General features: G+C 42.5%; 1 protein-coding gene across 6 annotated transcripts in view; it reads left to right on the forward strand.

Moving 5' to 3' along the window:
- Tpx2 (TPX2 microtubule nucleation factor) overlaps positions 1–14,778 on the forward strand; it is a 46,819-nt gene that overhangs the window by 4,814 nt on the left and 27,227 nt on the right. For 3 of the 6 annotated variants that reach the window (XM_013125219.3, XM_013125221.3, XM_021223022.2), the window contains exons 2-3: positions 9,922–10,078; positions 13,729–13,851. In XM_013125219.3, coding sequence (XP_012980673.1) covers positions 9,970–10,078; positions 13,729–13,851 — 232 coding nt within the window. In that variant the 5' untranslated portion in view covers positions 9,922–9,969. Of the gene's footprint in view, positions 1–9,918; positions 10,079–13,728; positions 13,852–14,778 lie in introns of those variants that run through there. The other 3 variants (XM_040746499.1, XM_013125222.3, XM_005086062.4) reach the window with 1 other exon arrangement.

Raw genomic sequence — 14,778 nt, forward strand, 5'->3', positions numbered from 1 at the left:
CACCTCTGGCTGTGAAGTGATACAATCAGAAGCAATACTGTGTTGAATACCATGACAGTGGATAAGACATTCTGTAATCAACAGATCATGGTTTTGGTAGAAACATTACATGCAGGAAAGGCAAATCTAAAACCAAAATAAGTATCTACTTTAGTAAGGACAAATGCTGTCCTTTCAATGGAGGAAGTGGTCCAACCTGCCACTAGGTCACTGGTCATTCCAGAGACTGGTGCCATTTCTGGGGCCCAGTGCTGGTCTCTGCTGTTGGCAGGTCTGGCACTCAGCAGCAGTTGTAGCCAGGTCAACCTTGGTGAGTGGAAGTCCATGCTGTCAAGCCCATGCATAACCCCCATCTCTATCACCATGGCCACGTTGTTCATGGGCCCATTGGGCAATGACTGGAATGGCTGGGGAAAGAGAGTGACTGTCCACAGCATGGTCATCCTATCCACTTGATTGTTGAACTCCTCAGCTCAAGTCACCTTTTTTTTTTTTTTTTTGGTTTTTGCAGACAGGGTTTCTCTGTACTGTTTTGGAGGCTGTCCTGGAACTAGCTCTTGTAGACCAGGCTGGCCTCGAACTCACAGAGATCCACCTGCCTCTGCCTCCCGAGTGCTGGGATTAAAGGCGTGTGCCACCAACGCCCGGCGTGATACTGCTTTTGATTCATTATTTTCCTTGGCAGAAGTAACTGAAGGCTTCCATTTAGTCTTTCCAATCATAATAGTCCAAACTCCACAGGTCAGAGAACCAATGTGAGAATTTTTCCATCTTAGCATATCTATCCCAATTATAATTTCTGGGGCTGGGGAAATAACCACAAGATGAGTTTGGGGACTCACTGAACCTGCTGTGAATTGGAGTTGAGTCAAAACTCCATTATCAGCTGACCTCTGTAAACTCCTACTTTAACTGGAGAGTCTGTTTCTTGGTACTTCATAATATCTGTAACTCCAGTTTCAGGGGATTCAGTGCCCTCTTCTGACCTATGACCTCCAAGGACACCAGGTACACATGTGGTGCACATACGTGACCACATACATGCATAAATGCAGGTCAGACACTCATACAATACATATTTAGAGACATTTAAGTAATTTTCTTTTCGAGACAGGGTTTCTGTGTGTAACAGCTTTGGCTGTCCTAGCTCTTGTAGACCAGGCTGGCCTCGAACTCACAGAGATCCCCCTGCCTCTACCTCCCGAGTGCTGGGATTAAAGGTGTGTACCACCATTGCTTGGCCAATTTTTTTTAAATAATTTATTTTTATTTTATGTGTATTAGTGTTTTGCCTGCATGCATGTCTGTGTAAAGGTATCTGATTCCCTGGAACTGGAGTCACAGACAGTTGTGAGCTGCCATGTGTGTGCTGGAAATTGAACTCAGGTCCTCTGCAAGATCAGTCGATGCTCTTAGCCATCTCTCCAGCTCCTTTGGCTAGAAAAATTTAAAGTTTATTAACCCTTTAAAATGCCTTTATGTTGCTTTCAGGTTCTTTTTTTTGTTTTTGTTTTTGTTTTTCGAGGCAGGGTTTCTCTGTATTGTTTTGGAGGCTTTCCTGGAACTCGCTTTGTAGACCAGGATGGCCTCGAACTCACAGAGATCCGCCTGCCTCTGCCTCCCGAGTGCTGGGATTAAAGGCGTACGGCACCAATGCCCGGCAGAAAGAAAGTTCTTACATTTGGAAAAGTAAAGTCACCAACTATCCTACTTTTGAGGAGTTCTGGCTAATGTTTGTTGCTGTGCTGGGGATGGAAGCCAGAGCTTCACACACCCTAGCACTGGACTAGCCTTCATCCTTTTTGTACTTTTAATTTTTATTATTTTTATATTACTTTGTTCGTATTTTGAATTTTATCTTATGCATATGAGTATTTTGTGTGTCCGTCTGTGCATCACTTGTGTGTCTGGTCCCATGGAGGCCAGAAGAGGGTATTGGTTCCCTTAGAACTGGAATTACAGACCTTTGTGAACCACTGTGTGGGTTCTGGGACTCCTATTCTAAGTCACTGACCCAACTCTCCAGCTCCCCTTTTGAGACTTGTGTGATTTGAGACAGAGATCTGCCTGTCTCAGAGCTCAGGGATTAGCTCTGAGCCTCTGAGCCACCACACTTGGTCCTGCCTGTACTTTCTGTTTTGAGTCAGGGTCTCACACTTTTGCCCAGGCTGGCCTTGAACTTGTGATCCCCGTTTTCACCACCTCAGTAGCTAGTATTACAGGTCTGGGCCACAATATCTAGCTTGATATTGACATTGCAGAGTTTTGTCTGAGTCTACATTTCAAGCAAAAATGATATCATAACTAGCTAGGTGTGGGAATGGGGTATACACATGTAATCCCAGACTTAGGATACTGAGGCAGGAGAATCAGAAGGCTAACTTTGCATATGTATTCAGTTCAAGGCCAGCCTGGCGTATTAAAAAAAAAGCTCTGATTGTGGTAGTGCATTATAGTAATATTCGCTGAAGGAGATGGAGGAGGAGGATCATGAGTTTGAGGCTAGCCCATTTCTAAACCAGGTGTGGCAGTGCATACCTCTAATCCCAGCACTTGAGGCAGAGGCAGGCAGATCTCTGTGAGTTAGAAGCAAGAGGGAGTTACAGGACAGCCAGGGCTATACAGAGAAACCCTGTCTCAAAAGAACAAAAAAAAAAAAAAAAAAAAAAACATCCTGGTCTCCAAAGCGAGTTCCAGGAAAGCCTCCAAAACAATACAGAGAAACCCTGCCTCGAAAAGCCAAAAAATAAAAAAATAAAAAATAAAAAAACAAAGAACAAGTTGTGCTTGGTGGCACATCCTGTAATCCCAGCACTTGGGAGTTGGTGGCAGAAGTATCAGGAGTTGAAGGTCATTCTCAGAATGTAGTCGTTTTAAGACTGGACTAGACAACATGTGATTCTGTCTTAAAGCTATGTCAAGGGAGGTATGGGAGTGGAGGGAGCCCTGAGTGAGTGTGTCTTGTTAATTACGAGCACATACACAAATAATTTTTTTGAAAGTACAGTATGAGCCAGGGGTGGTAGTGCATACCTGTAATCCCAGTACTTGGAAGGCAGGTAGATTTCTGTGAGTTCAAGGCTGGGCTAGCCTGGTCTACATAGTGAGTTCCAGTACAGTTGGGGCTACATAGAAAGACCCTGTCTCAAAACAAACAAATAACTCAGTAAAATATGAAACTTAAACATTTTTTTGAGAGATAGGAGAGAGATGGGGGGGAGAGGGACAGAGGGAGAGGAGAGAGAGAGAGAGAATGAGAATGCAGTGCAGTCAGGGGCATGAGTACCATGTTATGTGTGTGGAGGCCAGAGAATAATTTTAGGTGTTGCTTCCCTCCTTCCGCTGGAGATTCTAGAGATCACAGCAAGTTCCTTTACCCACTGTTTCCTTGCTTGTCATTTGAGATAGGTCTTATTCTGACGTAGCTCAGGCTGGCCTCAGATTCACTAAGTAGCTTCCATTGGCCTTGAACTGATGGTTGTTCTGCTGCCTCAGCCGCCCAAGTGCTGTGATTCCATTCATGATGCCACCATGCCTGGCTGGAATTGTAAGTTTCAGAAAGAAATGAAAATGTGTTTGCTTGGTGTTTCAGGGTGAATTTGAACAAGTGTTTAATGTGTCCTGTGCTGACTTCTAAGTGTTTGGATGGTGAGGATTGTCTTTGGATTTTAAATTGACCCAATTTTGGAAGCTTCATAGATCTGTTTCTGTAAACAGATCAGATTTCAACATAGAAATGTGAAAACAAAGTCCGTTAAACTTTCTTCAGATGTAGTTTTTAAGTTTGATTAGTCAAAGCTAGATATGAGATATGTTGCCATTTGTTGACTCTTTCAATCCCTTTCGTACAAGGGAAAAAATGTAGCTGTTTTTATCTCTGCGTAAAATGAAAATTGTGTGTTAATGCAGTAAGATCACTTGCCCCTGTGAAGGTGGGGAGGGTGCTGGTGAGAAAATGCCTTTGCCTGGATGAGAGGATTGTAACTGACTGCCTGTAATGAAGCCTCCACTTCTGTTGCCTCTCTTGAATTACCAACAGTTTAGCTGAGCTTTCCCCTGTGTCTCACAACTGGGTGGTGAGGCGGCTGGCCTCTCACATTCGCTGCTTTGCTGGGAGCCGCTAGCCTGCAATTTCATGCCCGCTTAGAATGTGCTCTGTCTGTGCTGCTCCCACCCTTTGGGAACCTGCACCTTTTGATTTATAGAGCTTGTCAAGGCCAGTTATTTTTGGTGTAAGGGTGAGTGAAGAGAGACATCATGAGGCTAATCTCAGATGAATGTAGAGACAGGTTACATTGCTTCTGCAGTCTTCCTCGTGTGTGTTTTGTTTCTGCTTTTCACCTGTTTCTTCCCCAGAAAAAATTAGCAAGGTTCACCGTTTATTTATTTATCTATTTATTTTTGTGGCAGGGTTTCTCTGTGTGACAGCCCTAACTGTCCTGGAACTCAATTTGTAGACCAGGCTGGCCTTGAACTCACAGAGATCTGCCACAGATCAGTCCAAGTGCTGGAACTAGAGATGTGTAATACCACTGCCTGGCTCTATTGTCTTGTATCCACGGGGAAAGGATTACACATCTTTTCAGTGTTTTGGGAAACGGATGGGCTATATGATATGATGAGTGATATTTAACAGGCAATTTTATAAAGAACTAATTCATACATAGCCTATTGATTCATAGCATATTGAGTAGGCTTTCTTTATTTGAAGAATATTTCTACTTTATTTTATTTTGTGTGGGTATTTTTTGCCTGCATGTATGATGTGTACCATGTGCTTGCCAGGTGTCCATAGAGGCCTGGAGAGGGTGTCAGATCCCCAGGAACTAGGTACAGATGGTGGTAAGCCCCCATGTAGGTGCTGGAAATCAAACCCCTTCCTTCTGGAAGAGCAGACAATGCTCTTAACAGCTGAGCCATCTCTCTAGCCCTAGACATTTTTTCTCTATAATTTCCTGTAGGATTATTTTTCATTAAAAACTTTTTTTCAGAGTTAGTTCTAGGACAGTCAAGGTCACACAAAGAAATCCTATTTAAAAGAAAACTATATATATATATATATTATTTTGTTGTTGTTTTTTTTTTTGTTTTTTCGAGACAGGGTTTCTCTGTGGCTTTGGAGGCTGTCCTGGAACTCGCTCTGTAGACCAGGCTGGCCAGATCTGCCTGCCTCTGCCTCCCGAGTGCTGGGATTAAAGGCGTGCGCCACCAACGCCCGGCTGAAAACTATATATTTTAAAATTTTCATTTATTTCTTTTGTATAGGCAGGGACTCACTATGTAGCCCTTGCTGATCTGCAATTTGCTCTGTAAATCAGGGTGGCCTTGAACTCAGATCCAACTGCCTCTGCTTCCCAATGCTGGATTAAACTGCCATCAAACCCAGCTAGGGGCTATTTTTCTACTGAGAATATTTGTAATTTTCCAGGAGCCGGCTTTGTGGCAGTTTCAGATAATTTTGAGATATGAAGCTAATTCTCTTGCTTGGCAGCTAGATTCGTTTAAGGGAATGTGGTTGACATGTGTGCCCTCCCCTCCCTTCAGTGAGACCTGTTGATAGAAATTCAGTCTTGGTTAAGGGGTACAGGGAGGATCCAGTTCCCACCATTCATTTAAACAGCTGCCTTTAGCTTTGACCTCTGGGATATCCCACTGGGCTCCAATGGAATTTAATTTTGATATTTTGACATCCTACTATTTATTGCTTGTGGTGAGGCAGTGCTGTGAAACTATCTTCATGTAGCAGTTCCTCTGCACGTGTTCTGGCCCCTCCTGTCCTCTGTTCACTTTCTCCCTGAGCTTCCTCCCCAGCCCTACCTTAGGTTTTCTTTCGGTGTACACTTAGTCAGTCCTTAATAAGGAGGATGACAGTTCTCAAGGCATAATGGATACATACTTGTTAATTTGATCCCATTTCGAGGAGAGGCAGGGTGTTTTGTTGTTGTTGTTGTGAGACAGGGTTTCTCTGTGTAGCTTTGGCTGTCTTAGAACTCCCTTAGTAGACCAGGCTGGCCTTGAACTCACAGAGATCTGCCTGCCTCTGCCTCACAAGTGCTGGGATTAAAGACATTGGTTACCACAGCCCATTGAGGCAGGGTGTTTGTTTTTATTGTTCTCTTGTTTTTCTTTTCTAAGACAGTCTTACTTTATAGCCCAGGCTGACTTGGACCTCAATATGTAGGCCCAGGATGTCCTTTTTTTTGTTTTGTTTTGTTTTGTTTTTTTGTTTTTTTGAGACAGGGTTTCTCTGTATTGTTTTGGTTGTCCTGGAACTCGCTCTGTAGACCAGGCTGGCCTCAAACTCACAGAGATCCGCCTGCTTCCCGAGTGCTGGGATTAAAGGCGTGCGCCACCACCGCCCGGCCAGGATGTCCTTAAACTTGAGGCAGTCCTCTTGCTTCATGTTTTCACATGTTGGGATTGTGAAGTGTAGGACACTATGCCCAGCTAGACTGGCAGGGTGGCCTCCTGAGTTGGCCAATCTAGACAGAAAGATAGCATAAAAGGCTGCTGGGCAGTGGTGGCGCACGCCTTTAATCCCAGCACTCAGGAGGCAGAGGCAGGGAGATCCCTGTGAGTTCTAGGTCAGCCTGGTCTACAGAGCAAGTTCCAGAACAGCTAGGGCAGTTAAACAGAGAAACCTTATCTTGCCGGGCGTTGGTGGCACACACCTTTAATCCCAGCACTGGGGAGGCAGAGACAGGAGGATCTCTGTGAGTTCGAGGCCAGCCTAGTCTACAGAGTGAGTTCCAGGACAGTCTCAAAAAAAAAAAAAAAAAAAAAAAAGAAACCCTATCTCAAAAAAACAACAACAAAAAGGTAGGAAAGGGCTTGAAAGATGGCTCAACAGTTAAGAACATGGCTGCTTTTCCAGAGGACCTGGGTTTGATTTCCTCATTCACAAGGTGGCTAAGTTCTAGGTGAATCTTACCACATCTTCTGGTCTCTTCAAACACTGCATATAGGTGGTACCCAGACATTTGAACAGATAAAACACCCATGTACATAAAATAAAAATAAATAAGGATTCCCAAAAAAATAAATAAAGGAAAAAGAAGAGGAAAGAGGCTTTAGTAAAGAACAGAGTACTTCCTGTCCTAGAGTGATTGTGGGTTTCCTGAGAGAGCTGCTGGATCAATTTGTAGAGGGCCAAGTGTGATTGTGGCCTGTTACATTCCAGCCTCTCCCTTCCCCAGCTCTGCTTGTCTTCATTAGACACGCCTGGGAAGTGTTCCCAGTGACCTCAATTAGCCATTGAGATCATGGGAATGTAAGATTTTCCCATGTCATCCTGCATAGTTGTTCAAAAGAGCAGGAAAATGTCCTCCTTTCAACCAGGGAATTTTAACTACTGCCAGAGAAATCCTTCACTGATGGTCTTTTTTTTAAATTTTGCTTTTCTTTATGTATTTATTTTTATGGTACAAATTTGTATCGCTGTGTGTGTGTGTCTACATAGCAAGTTCTAGGCCATTCTGTGTTATATAAGTCCCTGTCTTTACCCCCACCCCCACCAGCAACAACAACAACAAAAAAAACTGGGTGTTGTGTTACAACACCTTTAATCCCAGCACTCGGGAGACAGAGGCAGGCAGATCTCTGTGAGTTTGAGGCCGGCCTGGTCTTCAAAGAGAGTTCCAGGACAGCCTCCAAACCTACAGAGAAACCCTGTCTCAAAAAACAAAAACAAACAAACAAACAAACAAACAAAAAACCCCAAAAAACTCAAGATGAAAATGAAAGAAATAACAGAAGTGGAGATGAAGGGTAGTGAAGAGTTTAGAATGGCATAGTAGAGAGAGCCCTCTGCAAGCCAGGACAGCAAACAAGTGGAGTGAGTGCTAGTTTACATGCAGACACTGCTGATTCCTAGAGAAAGACCTGTTGATGTTGTCTTTTGTTTGTTTTGTTTTCCCGAGACCAGGTCTCCCTCTATAACTCTGGCATGCCTGGGAACTCAGTAAGTAGACCAGGCCGGACTCACAGAGATTGCTTGCTTCTGTCTTCTGTGGTGTGATTAAAAGCATGCTTTACCATATCCAGCTTAAAGAAAGTTAAAAAAAATTGTGTGTGTGTGTGACACGCATATGAAGGTCAGACGATAGTTTGCAGGGGTCAGATCTCTCCTTTCATATGGTACCAGGAATGGAAAGTGCAAGTTGCCAAGTGTGGTAGCACATGCCTTTACACTGAGCCATCCCACCAGTCCCGAGAGAGGGGGTATCTTTTATGTAAATATTATTGGTATTTACTTCCCTCTGAGATACAGAATCCTTTTTTTTAAAGATTTATTTATTTATGTATTGTGTATACAGTGTTTTGTCTGCATGTATGCCTGAACACCAGAAGGGGGTGTCAGATTTCATTATAGATGGTTGTGAGCCACCATGTGGTTGCTAGGAATTGAACTCAGGACTTGTGGAGGTGCAGCCAGTGCTCTTAACCTCTGAGCCATCTCTCCATCCCCTTGTTTTCTTCTTTTTTGAGATAGGGTTTTGCTATGTAGCCCTTGCTGGCCCAGAATTTGCTGTGTAGATCAGTCTGGACTCTAGGTTGTCTAGAGTTTTCTTGCCTCTACCTGTTGAGTGCTGGGATTCACAGGCACTGTGCCCTGATGGCCTGTCCCAGAATGCTTTTATGACACACAGCTCACTGAGATTCATAGGCAATTATTGGTCAGTGAGGGTGGCCTTTAGGTTATTTTTCAGACTACTTTCAGCTTTTTGTTACCTAGATAGAACTAGAGTGGGAGGGTTAACCCTACTAGGTTTGTACACAGTGGAATGAAGAGTTTTGTTGGCCTGGGGGTAGGTCTGTATTGTTGACTTGTTCCTTTTACTTATGCATGTTGTGACTTTGATGTATAGTAAGTTTCTTCATGCCGAGGAAGTTTTGTTTTATTTTACCCCCACTGTTAGAGATCAAACTCATATCCTCATGCATACTAAGTTTGCTTTCTGCCACTGAGCTACACCTCTAGCCCAGAAATAGTTTTCTTAAAATATTTCTAAGGAATGAAAACCAGTACTTAGCAAAACTATTTCTCACTCTCCTATGCAGGCCCTCTGCTAAGCACTGTGATATACACAACTTAGATGGGCTTTTGTCTTCAGAACCGGCAGACTGTCAGGAAAAAACGTTTATGAGGTTAACTAATGCAAAGTGGGATGCTCATTGTTCCAGAGGAGCTAAAGCTAAGCTAGCACTGTGGATATCAGGCAGAGTGAAAACAGGGAGGAAAGCTTAGAAATAAGAAAATGACCGACTGAGGGAAAATTAATAATGAGTGTAATACCCAGCAGGGATGGCAGATTGTAGGTACTCATCAACTTTGCCTTTTCTTTAAAAAAAAAAGTTTGTACATTTATTTATCTGTTTGGGTATTCATGCCTGCTATAACATGTATATGGAGGTCAGAGGACAACTTGCAGGAGTGAGTTTTCTCTTTTGCTACGATGTGGCTTTTAGGGATCAAACTAGGTAATCAGGCTTGGTGGCAGGTACCTTTACCTGTTGAATCATCTCAACAGTACTTTCTAACTCTAAAAACAAGTAATCTCCTTCCAAGTGCTGGGATTAAAGGTCTGGACTTGCCATGCTCAGCTCTAGGTGATTTTCTTTCTTTTTCTTTTATATAATTTATTTATTTTTATATGATGTGCATCGGTGTTTTGCCTGTGTGTATGTCTGTGTGAGGCTGTTAGATCTTGGAGTTACATGCAGTTGTGAGCTGCCATGTGGATGCTGGGAGTTAAACCTGGGTTCTCTGGAAAGAGCAGACAGTGCTCTTAACCTCTGAGCCATGTCTCTAACTCCCAACCCAGGTGATTTTCTAAATTGGAAATATAAAACCAAAGTAGTTGGTAGGGATCAATACAACCAACTTTTTCTAACCATTTCTTTCATCCATCTATTGAGCAGAGGGATACAATCCTGGAAGAGCTTGTTCTTCTACACTAAGTGGGGGCAATGTCACAAGTTACAACAACTACTTACTCTTTTGATGCCCCTACCAACTTCATCAACTTTTCATCTTTGGATGCTGAAGAAGATACTGAAAATGTAGACTCCTGGTTTGGTAAGTTGCTACTTTCTCTGCCATTTTAAGGGTTAGAATCTTGTTTTGCACTGAGGACATTTCCAGAGTGGAAGGGCTGGAGAGAGGGCTCAGCGGTTAGGGGCTATTCTTCCCAAAACCCGCTATGGTAGTGATAGCTGTCTATGGCTCCAGTCCCAAGGAATCTGGTCCTTTCTTCCGTTTGCCACAGGCCTCAGGCATGCATGTGGTATGTAGACATATGTGCATGTAAAACACCCCATACATATAAAAATAATTAATATAATTAAACAAAAAGCAAGAGACTCCAAAAAAGTAACTAGGCCATCCTTCCTTCCTTCCTTCCTTCCTCCCTCCCTCCCTCCCTCCCTCCCTCCCTTTTTCCTTCCTTTCTCCTTCTCCCCCCCTCCTTCTCCCTCTCTCCGCCTCTCCAGGGGTTCTCTGTATAGTTCTGGTTGTTTTGGAACTCGATCTGTAGATCAGGCTGACCTCAAACTCAGATCCACCTGCCTCTGCCTCCTGAGTGCTAAAACTAAAGGCGTGTACCACCACTGCCCTGTTTAGACTATACATTCTTGTCCACACCATGACACCTTCTCATTTGTGATTTAGTAAACAAAACAAAAAACTTTTCAACTACATAAGTCTGTTCATATGTAAAATTAGTTTTTTTGAGATAATGTCTCATATTGTAGCTCAGAGTGGCTTAGAACTCTTGACAGTTGTCCTGCTTCAATCTCAGAAATGCTGGCATTTCTTTTTCTTTTTTAAAAGGTGGAGTTAAAGGTGTACGCCACCATTGCCCGGAGATAGAAATATCAGGAAAATCCAAAAATGATGTCATGAATATATGTGTAGATAATCTTTCGTTTACTATAATATTTACAAATTTATTATAAATTATAAGTTATTGAAACACAAACACATTTAGACTGCATATGTAATTGTATAGAAAGGTTTATAAGCAAATGTTAAGCAGTATTAAATCATAACTGCATAAAATTAGCTATAGTGCAAAATGTAAGCTTTGCATAGCTTCTGTTTTAGGGAGCCAGAAGTTGTTAGGTAGTTTTTTGACTGTTCAAGAGTAAGTGAAACTTGAGGATTCAACCATGTTTGTCTGTAATGGTGGTGATCACATAAAACCTACACCATTGTCATCTGGGCATAGACTGTATCTGACATTGCTATAATCTGCCAGTCTCAGAATTTCTCCAGGGTGTGTGTGTGTGTGTGTGTGTGTGTGTGTGTGTGTGTGTGTGTGTGTGTGGTTTTTGTCAATCACCTGTGTGGGTTCATGTAGTTTGCATCTCAAGATATGATGAGTATTCTAAATCACAAAGATCCCATGTTGCCCTTTTATTTTAATTTTATTTGCATATTTGCTTACTTTTGAGAGCAATCTTATGTCTGTGTTTCTGAGGCTGGCTTTGAACTCCTATGATTAAGAGATCTCTTGATTAAATTGTGCCTGGCTTGTTGACATCTCTCATCATCTTTTTAGTTTTTGGAGACAGAGTCAAATCTGACCTGAAGGTCTCCAGCTCCCAGGCTTCACCTCCCTCTTGATAGAAATTAAGTCTCAATTCATTTTTAAATTTTAATTATATTTATTTTTTGAATCACTGTCTCATGTATGTGAACTTTCCATCTATTTCAATCCCTATAGTGCTGAGGATATTGGAATATACCACCATTCCCAGCTTATGTAGTGCTCGGGACTTCATTTAAACACTAGTGTATGGTAGGCAAGTACTGTACCAGCTTGAGCTACATTCCCAGCCCTCAAATTCTTTGTTTTTAAAAAATGCTTAATTATATCATCTGTTTTGGGAATGTGTACTTGAGTACATTTGCCTACAAAAGAGCAGAGATGTGGAATCCTGTGGAGCTGGAATTACAGGCAGTTGTGAACTGCCTGGTATGGTTTTGAAAACCTAATTCATGTCTTCTGAAGAGAATTACTCCTACCCCTGAGCCCTTACTCCAGACTTCCCAAAATAGTTTTTTGCTTGTTTTTTTAGTTTTTTGAGATAGGACTTCTCTATGTAGCTCTAGATGTCCTGGTACTTATTTTGTAGACCAGACTGGCCTTGAACTCACAGAAATCTGCCTGCCTCTGCCTCTCAAGTGGTAGGATTAAAGTCATGTGCCTGGCTCCAAAATTGTTTTTTTTTTTTTTTTTTGGATTTTTTTTTTTTGGTTTTTCGAGACAGGGTTTCTCTGTGGCTTTGGAGGCTGTCCTGGAACTCACTTGGTAGTCCAGGCTGGCTTCGAACTCACAGAGATCTGCCTGCCTCTGCCTCCCGAGTGCTGGGATTAAAGGCGTGCGCCACCAATGCCCAGCTCCAAAATTGTTTTTAAATGGAGACATTATGGTACTAATAGCCTAACCCACAACAGATTTGAGTTCTGTGATGTTCTATGATATGGTACAAACCTAAAACTAGGCCAAAAACATTTTTTTTTAAAGATTTTATTTGTATTGCTATGTATGTCTCTCTGTGTGTGAATGAGTGCAGTGCACATGTAGACCAGGGGAGCGGTTCAAGGTCATAAGAGCCTAATTTGTGGGCTGCCTGACATGGATGCTGTGAACTGAATTTCTGTTTTCTGTAAGAGCAACAGTGCTCTTAACCATTGAGCCATCTTGACAGCCCCTTGCTTGTAGTTATATTTAGATATAACTTTGGGATAATGTATGAGTCCAGTTGTTGATGAGGCGTCTTCATTTTATCCTTTTTCTTGTCTCCACCTTCCTCATTAAGAGACACTAATATCAGTATGTGGTGGGAACAAAAATTACTCTATTGCAGCTGCACTTACCACTTAAAATGCAGAGTTCAAATTACATGGTCTCTGTTACTCTCCTGGGAAAAGAATTAGGTGTTCCTTTTAGTAGAGGGCTCTGTCGGAAGGAAGAGCAGATAGATAGTCTGGCCTGCTGTCCTAGAGTGTTGTGTGCATCCCCATAGCTCTGCAACCCAAGGTAACACCTTGACTGTCTGAAGATTTCTTTTTGTAAGTTTTTCTTTACCTTCCAGCTATCTACTGAAAGGGAATATTAGCATAGCAACAAAACTAAATAGAAAGTTTGGAAGAAAAAAATAATCCTGTACTTAGAAAACCACCTTAGCTATGGTATATTTCTGTCTCTTTTTCAGCTTATCCCATCTTTTCACATGGTTCTAATCAGAATGTCCATGCACAGTGTAGTTATTCAGGGGCCACTGCTCGCCTGTAGCTTGACACAGCCCCATCACAGCGGAACCCAAGATAAAACTCCTTGAGAAAACTTCTCTCTGCTCCACTCCCACACACCGCATGCTCTGTGAATACAATCTGTCCCTTGTAATCTTACAGTTCCTAGTGGCTACAGTTTTCTTCAAGGAGAATGTCATGTACTTAAATGGTAGATAAGACCAGATAATGTTGGTGTGGCCCTAACTATGTATCTTAACAACGATGAAGGAGTACAGAATCTGCAACTTTCCTTTACTGTAAGACCTTGTTGAATGTTGCAGGTGCTTTGGGGATAGATTTTGCAGTCTGTCCCTGACTGCACACTCCTTTCCTTTAGTTGCTAGAATTGTGTTTTTGCTAAAGGTGCTGGAAATGGACTTTACTCCCCATTTTAATGCATGATTCTCCTTTGTTTTGCTTCCTTACAGAGGAAAAGGCCAACTTGGGGAACAAGTTTCTTGGGAAGAATGGAATAGAAGAGCTTTTTCAGGGCAAAACTTCCTTGAGAAAAGCCAAACTCCAGCAAAGCCGTGTCACACCTTTGAAGGCAGGTAAGGAGAAACAGCTTAGACAAGTGCCTTGATTCTGGTGGGGATTAGAGCTGGAACTCTGAGGGAACTACCAGAGGTGTAATTTTGGTTTATTAGTGAATGGCTGAATTCAGTTCATGGTGGATGTGCACCCAACTATGTGCTGCTCTTTCTCCTGAGAAGAGGTCTGTGTGTAGCCCAGGCTCTCAGACTTGTGATCCTCTTACATATTGACGTTGCAGGCACCACCATAACTGACTGTATTTTTCTTTTTATATGCTTTTAGGATTCATTTGAAGATTTTTTTCCCCCAGTGCCAGAGATTAAGTCTAGGACCTTATGAGTACTTAGTGCTATCCTGAGTGATAATGTTTTTTTTGAGACAGGGTTTCTCTGTGTAGCTTTGGAGCCTGTCCTAGAACTTGCTCTGTAGACCAGGCTGGTCTGCAACTCACAGGGATCTGCCCCTTTCACAACCTAGCACAATTAGTGCTGCCAGTATCTGCACTAGTGTAGGACCATCTACTGGAACATGGATAGGTAGCCTCTCAGGACTCATCTATGAAGAAAACTGGCTCTCCCTCTCCCAGCAGCTATCAGTTGTTAATAACTCCTCAGCTAGGGTGGGACTTCATAATCTGTTTCCCCATCCACACTGGAATTTTGTCTGGCTTGATCTTGGTCATCGTTTTGTGTGTCAAGTTCAAGCTACTAGGAGTTCATGTGTGCAACTGCTCTGTCAATATCTGGATAAGTGCTGTTAATTGGAGTCTTCTATTATCTCTGCCTCTTAGATCCCTGAGCCTTGGAGGCAGTGATATGATGTCCCGTTTAGATGGAACACTATGGTCTTATTATTCTCTACACATTGACCAGTCTCTGTGTTAATTGCCATCTACTGCAAAAAAGAAGCTTCTCTGAGTTTTGGGAGAGGCACTAACTTATGGG

This window comes from Mesocricetus auratus, unplaced genomic scaffold (assembly GCF_017639785.1).
Source record: "Mesocricetus auratus isolate SY011 unplaced genomic scaffold, BCM_Maur_2.0 Super-Scaffold_100004, whole genome shotgun sequence".
Classification (NCBI taxonomy): Eukaryota; Metazoa; Chordata; class Mammalia; order Rodentia; family Cricetidae; genus Mesocricetus; species Mesocricetus auratus.